Source organism: Natator depressus, chromosome 28, assembly GCF_965152275.1.
Source record: "Natator depressus isolate rNatDep1 chromosome 28, rNatDep2.hap1, whole genome shotgun sequence".
Classification (NCBI taxonomy): Eukaryota; Metazoa; Chordata; order Testudines; family Cheloniidae; genus Natator; species Natator depressus.
Window position 1 is genome coordinate 7,158,300 of NC_134261.1, and position 10,769 is coordinate 7,169,068.

The following is a 10,769-nucleotide window of genomic DNA, read 5'->3' on the forward strand; positions in this document are numbered from 1 at the left end:
TAAGTAACCGTTTTCATGTTCTCTCCACAGGTACTAATGCGGAGAGTGGACCAGATGATACATCTGAGGGAAGGGAGCAGAAGGAGACTGCGCCAATTGGAAGGCCTGAGATGCACTGTCCTAGGGTTGGGGGTTCCACGACCACCGCTCCCAAGAGAAGGAGGCGAGTGGTGGTGGTCGGGGACTCTCTCCTCAGGGGGACTGAGTCATCTATCTGCCATCCCAACCGGGAAAACCGAGAAGTCTGCTGCTTGCCAGGAGCTAAGATTCGCGATGTGACGGAGAGACTGCCGAGACTCATCCAGCCCTCGGATCGCTACCCCTTCCTGCTTCTCCACGTGGGCACCAATGATACTGCCAAGAATGACCTTGAGTGGATCACTGCGGACTACGTGGCCCTGGGAAGAAGGATAAAGGAGTTTGAGGTGCAAGTGGTCTTCTCGTCCATCCTCCCCGTGGAAGGAAAAGGCCAGGGTAGAGACCGTCGAATCATGGAAGTCAACGAATGGCTATGCAGGTGGTGTCGGAGAGAAGGCTTTGGATTCTTTGACCATGGGATGGTGTTCCAAGAAGGAGGAATGCTAGGCAGAGACGGGCTCCACCTAACGAAGAGAGGGATGAGCATCTTCACAAGCAGGCTGGCTAACCTAGTGAGGAGGGCTTTAAACTAGGTTCACCAGGGGAAGGAGACCAAAGCCCTGAGGTAAGTGGGGAAGTGGGATACCGGGAGGAAGCATGAGCAGGAGTGCGTGAGAGAGGAGGGCTCCTGCCTCATACTGAGAAAGAGGGGCGATCAGCGGGTTATCTCAAGTGCCTATACATAAATGCACGACGCCTGGGAAACAAGCAGGGAGAACTGGAAGTCCTGGCAAAGTCAAGGAATTAGGATGTGATTGGAATAACAGAGACTTGGTGGGATAACTCACATGACTGGAGTACTGTCATGGATGGATATAAACTGTTCAGGAAGGACAGGGAGGCCAGAAAAGGTGGGGGAGTTGCACTGTATGTAAGGGAGCACTATGACTGCTCAGAGCTCAAGTATGAAACTGCAGAAAAACCTGAGAGTCTCTGGATTAAGTTTAGAAGCGTGAGCAACAACGGTGATGTCGTGGTGGGAGTCTGCTATAGACCACCGGACCAGGGGGATGAGGTGGACGAGGCTTTCTTCTGGCAACTCGCAGAAGCTACTAGATCGCATGCCCTGGTTTTCATGGGCGACTTCAATCATCCTGATATCTGCTGGGAGAGCAATACAGCGGTGCACACACAATCCAGGAAGTTTTTGGAAACTGTAGGGGACAATTTCCTGGTGCAAGGGCTGGAGGAACCAACTAGGGGCGGACCTCTTCTTGACCTGCTGCTCACAAACTGGCAAGAATTAGTAGGGGAAGCAAAAGTGGATGGGAACCTGGGAGGCAGTGGCCATGAGATGGTTGAGTTCAGGATCCTGACACAAGGAGGAAAAGAAAGCAGCAGAATACGGACCCTGGACTTAAGAAAAGCAGACTTTGACTCCTTCTGGGAAGTGATGGGCAGGATCCCGTGGGAGAATAACATGAGGGGAAAAGGAGTCCAGGAGAGCTGGCTGTATTTTACAAAATCCTTATTGTGGTTACAGGGACAAACCATCCCGACATGTAGAAAGAATAGTAAATATGGCAGGCGACCAGCTTGGCTGAACAGTGAAATCCTTGCTGATCTTAAACACAAAAAAGAGGCTTACAAGAAGTGGAAGATTGGACAAATGACCAGGGAAGAGTATAAAAATATTGCTCGGGCATGTAGGAATGAAATCAAAAAGGCTAAATCACACCTGGAGTTGTAGCTAGCGAGAGATGTTAAGAGAAACAAGAAGGGTTTCTTCAGGTATGTTGGCAACAAGAAGAAAGCCAAGGAAAGTGTGGGCCCCTTACTGAATGAGGGAGACAACCTAGTGACAGAGGAGGTGGAAAAAGCTAACGTACTCAATGCTTTTTTGCCTCTGTCTTCACAAGGTCAGCTCCCAGACTACTGCCCTGGGCAGCACAGCATGGGGAGGAGGTGGCCAGCCCTCTGTGGAGAAAGAAGTGGTTCGGGACTATTTAGAAAAGCTGGATGTGCACAAGTCCATGGGGCCGGATGCGTTGCATCCGAGAGTGCTAAAGGAGTTGGCGGATGTGATTGCAGAGCCATTGGCCATTATCTTTGAAAACTCATGGCGATCGGGGGAAGTCCTGGACGACTGGAAACAGGCTAATGTAGTGCCAATCTTTAAAAAAGGGAAGAAGGAGGATCCTGGGAACTACAGGCCAGTCAGCCTCACCTCAGTCCTGGTAAAAATCATGGAGCAGGTCCTCAAGGAATCCATTCTGAAGCACTTGGAGGAGAGGAATGTGATCAGGAACAATCAGCATGGATTCACCAAGGGCAAGTCATGCCTGACTAATCTAATTGCCTTCTATGACGAGATAACTGGCTCTGTGGAGTTTTGGGCCCCACACTACATGAAGGATGTGGAGAAATTGGGGAGAGTCCAGCGAAGGGCAACAAAAATGATTACGGGTCTGGAACACATGACTTATAAGGAGAGGCTGAGGGAACTGGGATTGTTTAGTCTACGGAAGAGAAGAATGAGGGGGGATTTGATAGCAGCCTTCAACTACCTGAAGGGGGGTTCCAAAGAGGATGGAGCTCGGCTGTTCTCAGTGATAGCAGATGACAGGACAAGGAGTAATGGTCTCAAGTTGCAGTGGGGGAGGTTTAGGTTGGATATTAAAAAAACTTTTTCACTAGGAGGGCGGTGAAACACTGGAATGCGTTACCTAGGGAGGTGGTAGAATCCCCTTCCTTAGAAGTTTTTAAAGTCAGGCTTGACAAAGCCCTGGCTGGGATGATTTAGTTGGGGTTGGTCCTGCTCTGGGCAGGGGGTTGGACTAGACACCTCCTGAGGTCCCTTCCCACCCCGATATCCTAGGATTCTACGATCATTTGGCCAACAACATGCAGCAAAGCACCCAGCTAAGTTGCAGGAATGCTCTACAAGCCACTCCTCAATTGTCCAGAGACACCAGCGTATCTCCCCAGCCCTCAGCCTTGCACCTCAGAAATGTACCATCTCACACGGCTCACGGCCTGCTCTTGAAAAGCGTAAGCTCATTAATGAGTTCGCCACTTCATCAAAAATAAACGGGACACGCACCAGCCTTTGTCATGTGAGCAACTTTCCCAAGCACTTTGGACAAACTCAGGAGTAAGTATCAAATATTAAAATAAGTTTATTAACTACAGAAAGTTAGATTTTAACTGAGTATAAGTGTTGGTCACAGAGGTCAAAAGTGGTTACATAACAAATGAAAATAGACTCCCAGTCTGAACTCTAATTTGAATATACTAAGCAAGAATTGGATCAAACAGCTTTTCTCACTCACTGGTTGCTCCAGGCAATGTTGAGTTCTTAATACACAGACTGAATTCCCTCTCAGCCTGGGACCAATCTCCGCAGTTCAAATTCTGAGTCTTCCAGACAATCTTCCGGGTGTTGAGATTGGGGAAGAGACAGGCCATGTGGGGGTGTCTTTGACTCTCATTTATATTTTTTCTCCAGGTGCTAGGTAGATTCTTGCTGTGATGCTGGGGTTAGTTAGCCCCCAATATGGAGCAGCAGTTTGCCTCCTGCACCCTGTGGTAGGCGTGCCAGAGCTCCTTCACTTTCACCCTGCACTGCAGTGTGTCCCTGTCATGGCCCCTTTCTATCATGCACCATGAAATCTGTGTGTGCACCTCGGGAGTTACACCGCAGAAAGCTGCTTTCCTGTGCAGAAACTTGCCCGTGTAGACAAGGCCGTAGAGGGCTTATATAAGAACGCAAGACTGGTCATAGACTGGGTCAGACCAATGGTCCATCAAGCCCAGTGTGCTACCTGAGAGTGACCAGTGCCAGATGCATTGGAGGGAATGAACAGGCTTCTTGACCTGCAAGGTGAGGGTCTTAATATTTAACTTCATTGTTGTCGATTCCTACTTATCCTATATCTTACCATCCCTCCCCTGAGGTCTCTGGGCAAATCAGGTGTGAACCACTCCTTTGACACAGACGTGTCCCAATCCAGCTGAATTGAGGCAGACTTTGGGCCAATGTCAGTTTGGAAAAGGCCTGCTTCGCCCAGCAGGTTTCCCAAAGTATCCGTTGCTGTGAACCGCATGTCGTGTGGATGTGCGAACCCCAAAGGTAGCAAACATGAAAAAAACACAAAGCCGGTTCTGAGGTTTCCAGAGCCAGGCCTGAGGGTTAAAGAGCTGTGCTCAAAAGGAGAAGGAGCCTCAGCACCTATAAAAATAACTGGTTGCAAAAACAAAACAAAAATTACATGAAAAAAACCAACCAACCAACCACCACCCAGAAAAGCTCCCATCACACGCCCATCACCATTGTAGATCTTGACATCTCCTGCCTAATGTGACATCTTTGCTTTGCGAACAAGAGCCCTGGGGAACTCTCTGGCTGTTCCCCTCTCACTGGGGAAAAGGTTCCACATCTTGTCTCAAGTAATTTTCTTCCCAACAGAAGATTTATTTCAAAATTTATCCAAATAAATTCCATTTGAAATAGAAATCATTCCAGGCTATACTGGGTCTCTATTCTCGTACATGCTACAACTGCTTTGGGAGGCAAATGAATGGGTGTTTTGCTTAGTTCCAAATCATTTACTAGGGAATCCTCTTCCCAGCCCCTTCGGGAAATATTGACCTTACCAATTGAACAACAGGGGGATTGGGATGGCGACGGAGAATCCCTCTGATTTACCCGATGTTCTTCTGTTGTTACAGAGGGGAAAAGACATTTTTCTCTATCCCTTCCCTGTTCCTGCTCTTTGCTATACTTCAATATATTTCAAGGGAGGAAAACGGTAGTAAAAATATCCGTCTTCAGGAAAACCTGAAGCAACAGTGCTCTGATGAACTGTGACAACTGGGAATGAAACAATATGTTCCTGGTGGGGGAACTTGATGCCTCACACTTGCTTTGAAATGGAGGGACATTATAACCATGATGCTCAGGGTTTGTTTAGACTAGGAAAAGTGACGGAGTTTAGGTTAGGACAAGGGGAAAGCTAATGCCAACCACTGCACCTCGGCTGCATCTGCACGACAACTGTAGTTGTCTTTTAACACGAAGATCACTAACTTGAGCAGCCGACGCCATGTGCAGTCCTAGTGGATGTACGGCACGGGTAGTTTTTGACTCAGAGTAGCTTGTTGGGAACAAACCTCTCTCCCCCACCTGGAGCTGATGAACATTCCTGGCTGGAGGGACACACGCTCCTTCGACTCCAAAGGAAAGGAGTTGATAGAAAAGATCACAGGACTGACCCCAAAGAAGGGTGAGCTGCAAAAGGCAGAAGCAGGCAACTCATCTGCGGAAGCTGAGTAACCACGGTGAAGATGGAGCTCAGATCACTGAGTGGGAATTAGCAAATGTGATTTAAAAAAAAAAAAACACCTTTGGCCAGCCCTAGTCAAGGCATTTGTTACAGATCACTCCAATGTGGGTTTTCTGATGTCTAATAAGGATTGAGCGCTGATTGAAGCTTTTCCCACACTCAGAGCATGTGTAGGGCGTCTCTCCTGTGTGGATTCGCTGATGTGTGATAAGGGCTGAGCTTTGATTGAAGTGTTTCCCACACTCACGGCATCCATAAGGTTTCTCACCCGTATGGATTCGCCAATGTATGATAAGGTATGAGCTCCGATTGAAGCGTTTCCCACACTCAGAGCATCCATAAGGTTTCTCACCCGTGTGGATTCTTCTATGTGTGCTCAGTACAGAGCTCCGATTAAAGCTTTTCCCGCACTCACAGCACATGTAGGGGGTCTCTCCTGTGTGCGTTCTCTGATGTGTGATTAGGGTAGAGCTCTGATTGAAGCTTTTCCCGCACTCAGAGCATGTGTAGGGTCTCTCACCGGTGTGGATTTTCTGATGGGTGGTAAGGGCTGAGCTATAACGGAAGCGTTCCCCACACTCAGAGCATGTGTAGGGTGCATCTCCCGTGTGGATTCGCTGATGTGTGATCAGGTTTGAGCTCCGATTGAAGCTTTTCCCACACTCAGAGCATGTGTAGGGCCTCTCTTCTGTGTGGATTCTCTGATGTGAGATGAGGGATGTACTATCAATGAAGTGCTTCCCACACTCAGGGCATCCATAAGGTTTCTCACCCGTGTGGATTTTCCGATGTGTAATAAGGTGTGAGCTCTGCTTGAAGTGTTTCCCACACTCACGGCAGCCATAAGGTTTCTCAACTATGTGGATTCTCTTATGTGCAATGAGCTGTGAGCTCCGCTTGAAACATTTCCCACACACACTGCATGCGTAAGGTTTCTCACCCGTGTGGATTCTCTGATGTGTGAGAAGGTCAGAGCTCCCTTTGAACCTTTCCCCACACTCAAGGCATGTGTAGCGTGTTCCTTCCAAGTTCATTCTCTCACGTGTAATAAGGTCTGACTGGCTACTGAAGTTTTCCTCTGGCCTCTGCTGACTCTCACAGGCTTTTGTTTTTTCTGGGCATGCACAGCTCCCAGAATCATTCCCTTTGGACCTTCCTGAGAACATCCCATGTGCTTCTACTCACTCAGCATCTTCCTGCTGCGGTTCCTCCTCGTTTTCACTCGCCATCCCAACACCTGATGGAAGACAGAGAGAATCCAGACGTAAGTCTCTGCCTGTGCCAGAGAGAAAGGAAATCTCAGAGAGAAGAATGGAAAAAGGGATGAAGAAACCAAAATGTGTACAGGACAGATCAAACCTATCAGGAGCTGATTTTTCCTTAAACCTTCCCCAGAGGAGAGAAAGGAAGGGATCAGTTCTGGGTCCGTATCTCAGAAGAAATCTCAGGGGACAGCGAGATTGGGGAGGGACCTGCTGCCAGTTGTCAGTCAGGATAGGTGGGAAGCCATGAGTGACCTCTGCCTAATGATTCCACATCTGCAGGGAACAATCCTGAACTTGGAGAGCTCACAAGGTCTTTGTAGGGCATCCCAAATGTTTCCTGTATTCACCGACAGTTTTGGGGTTGGTTTAACCAATGCCTCACCTGTGCAGGCAGCTCTCGGGAGCACTTTTTTCTCAAAGCCATGAAGGTCTGGGACCCACGGCTCCTCCCCTCGTCCCAGCTGCGAGATCACATCAGTTCTGGAAACTGGAAACCCTGCTCAAGGCAAAGAAACCAAGGGAGGTCAGTGGAATTTGTGGGATACTTGTCACAAAGAATATTCCATGCTTTTAAGCCCAGCTCGTTTTTAAGTAGTAACGTCCCGAGGCCGGCTTCCTTGGCTCAAAGTGTCAGGAGATGATTATTATAAATCATCTTCATTACCTTAGTGCCTAAGGGCCAACTAACAAGTGGGTCCTCATTTTGCTAGGCACAGTACAAACCGAGAAGCGTTGATGGCCCGTGCCCTGAAGAAGTTTCAATCTAAATAGACAAGGCAGACACAGAATGGGGGAAGGGGTAGAACCCACAAGGAGAGTGAACTCCGTGAAGGCAGAGCGACAGATCTGATCAACACAGGCCTATATCTTGAGACTATCGGATTTAATGGTACAACTAGGGCCAGTGTTTTCCGGAAATTGTCGCTAGGACTGCATTTTTCCCGAAATTACTCTTCGTTTCTGGAATCACCGTTAATAACTGGAATTGCTGATCAGAGGGTGGGTGGGGTATGCAGGGTCACAACCCCCCAGATTTCTCCCTGGAGACACCCGACTCCTCCCCAGGGCACAGGCTGGCTGCAGTCGAGACTTGCTGCCAATTTCTTCCCTCCTCATACAAGTCTGGGATCAGCAGTGGGACGCCAGGCTCTCTCATCATGCTGCAGAGAGGACGGCACTCACACCTGCTCGCAGCCGTGTCCACAGCACCTCTCCCCTGCTCATCTCCCCTGCACACAGCTGGTTCATGCCCCATCTCTCCAGCGCACAGCTGGCTCTAGGCTCTCAATGCCCAGTGTCTGGGCCCCACCTCCCCCACACAGCTGGCTCCTGTCCCCTCCCCCCAAGGCACTTTCAGGCTTTAAAGGATTAGATATTGCTCACGTTTGTCAATTACTCTGTTTTCATTGCCTGCAAACTCTTGCCCTAATTATGACTGTTATCTGTATATCTAAGCCAGCCCTTGAAAGCATGAATTCTTCACAGACTATGATGCCGAGATGCGCCAGATGATACCAGGAAGGGCTGCGGGATGGCTTTCCTGTGCAATCTGGTATCACTACGGGGTGATGAATGCCAGATCTCAAGGCTGGTTATGCAGAGCTCCACCTTTTGAAGCTTTACCCAACGCAGAAAGGGGTAGTGACGGATTTCCCCTCATTCAGGAGACTGAAGATGACAGATTTTGCGGGGATAAACAGCTGAGTTTGAGCTGACTGAGGGGGGTCTTTCTGGGCTACAAACTCACAGGAACTGATAACCACCAAGAGGTAACCCTTTAAGAAAGGTTTTAATACACTTTGGAACCGATCAGGGATTCCCATGAGGACTGCTGAGGGAATGAAGGTAAATATGCATGTGGATGCTCTTCTTGTTTTATGAGAAAGGGAACAGGAAGGGCAGGGATATCACTGAATGCAGGATCTCAGCAGTACTAGATGTCAGGATAGCACCATACTGCAGCCCACTGGAAAACATAATCCCAACTACACATATAAAATGATGGGGTCTAAATGAGCTGTTTCCACTCAACAGAGGGATCTTGGAGTCACTGTGCACAGTTCTCTGAAAACATCAACTCAGTGTGCCACGGCAGTCAAAAAGCAAAGAGAACGTTGGGAATCATTCTGAAATGGATAGATAATAAGACAGAAAATATCATATCGCCTCTATATAAATCCATGGTACACCCACATCTCGAATACTGCATGCAGATGTGGTTGCCCCATCTCAAAAAAAGATAGATTGGAATTGGAACAGGTTCAGAAAAGGGCAACCCAAATGATTACAGGTATGAAACCCTTCTGTATGGGGAAAGATGAAAAAGACTGGGACTTTTCAGCTTGGAAAAGAGGCAAAGGGGGGATATGAGAGAGGTCGATAAAATCAAGACTGCTGTGGAGAAAGTAGATAAGGAAATGTTACTTACTCCTTCTCATAACACAAGGACTAGGAATCACCCAATGAAATTATTAGGCAGCAGGTTTAAAAGAAACAAAAGGAAGTATTTCTTCACACAACGCACAGTCAACCTGGGGAACTCCTTGCCAGAGGACGTTGTGAAGGCCAAGATTATAATAGGGTTACAAAAAAAAAAAAAAAAACCCACCATGAGAAATCTATCGAGGACAGGTCCGTGAATGGTTATGAGCCAGGATGGGCAGGGATGGTGTCCCTAACTTCTGTTTGTCGTAAGCTGGGAATGGGTGACAGGAGATGAATCACTTCATGATTCTCTGTTCTGTTCATTCCCTCTGGGACACCTGGCACTGGTCACTGTCGGAAGACAGGACACTGGGCTAGATGCACCTTTGGTCTGTCCCAGTGTGGCCGTTCTTAAATACTAGGGAACCTAGTGAGTCCAGTGCAATGGGAGGGAGTAGGAAAATCCCTGGGTGTGGAGAACACTGGGAAATTAGAAACTATCATTCAGAAGCAAAAGACTCTAAATAGTCTAGAAAAGCAGAATGTGACAAATAAGAATTAGAATCGGGGTCATGTGACTTCAGGAATGAGGGACTCAAAAAACCAAGTCTGCAGAGAAGAGAGATTGTGGCTATTGCACATGGGGATGGGGGGAGCAACTCTCCAGGTCTCAAGGATTTTCACCAGCAACCTAGGCCATTTTCCCATGCACGGGGGCAATCCGGAGCAGTGAGGAGTTGTGTCATCTGTAGTCCTGGGTGAGATTCAATGTTCTGCTGCTGGAGCTCCCTTGTCTGGATTCCCCCCGCCAGCATTCAAGGACGCCCCGAGTGTCTGTGTGATCAGTAACCCTGGACCAGCAGCCCTGACTCCAGCAGCCTGCTTCTTACACCCCAAGCACATTCTGGTCTGGGTGGAGAAGGCTCAGGGTTTGAGAGAAGGCCAGGGGTAGGAAGCTTCTGTTCGTTATGCTGGACCTAACCCCCCCGTTTTACTTGTGCAAACAGGAGATATTGGACACTGTGCGGTACTGCCCCTGTGCTCTGTCCCCACAGTGTTCTGCAGCCGGGGAGGGTCTCTGGTCGTGTGTGTGTCACTGGCACGCTGGGGTGATGCTGGAACAGGACAGAGCAGAGGTGGCATTGCAGGGGTGGGGTGAACCTCATCTCTTCATTTCCCCCTCCAAGAACCGAGGGGACAGGAACCCTTACCCAGGGAGGTCACAGTCTCATAGGTCTCCTGCATGACGTCTCTGTAGAGGGCTCTCTGAGCGGGGTCCAGCAGAGCCCCCTCTTCCCTGGTGAAATACACAGCCACCTCCTCGAACGTCACAGACCCCTGAAAGAGCAAGAGCCCCACACTCAGGACCTGCTGCCCCACTCACAGCCCCACTATTCGTGGGGGAGAGGAGCCAATCAAACGGAAACTCTGGGTGGATCGCAGTCAACAGAGGCCCACCCCCACCCTGGTCAGAGCATCCAGGAAACACCAGGGTGAGGGGGCGAAGAGAGAGCCCCTCCTCTCCCAGCAGATCCATCACACACCTACTAGCCACAGACTGATACAGCAGATGCTGCCCCGAGCAGGGTCTAGGGAGAGCTCCCTGGTAGGAAGCCCAACACCCTCCTCCTTGTCAGGAGCTGGATATGAGGCAGGG

General features: G+C 49.1%; 1 protein-coding gene across 1 annotated transcript in view; it reads right to left on the reverse strand.

The window, feature by feature from the left end:
* The window catches only part of LOC141978795 (uncharacterized), a 203,698-nt gene extending 193,293 nt beyond the window's left edge, over nt 1–10,405 (reverse strand). Inside the window, 3 exon segments of the mRNA XM_074941110.1 lie at nt 5,542–6,699; nt 7,071–7,184; nt 10,324–10,405. Of these exon segments, the coding sequence (XP_074797211.1) occupies nt 5,542–6,699; nt 7,071–7,184; nt 10,324–10,357 (1,306 nt within the window). The 5' untranslated portion in view covers nt 10,358–10,405.
* Between the last annotated feature and the right edge of the window lie 364 nt (nt 10,406–10,769).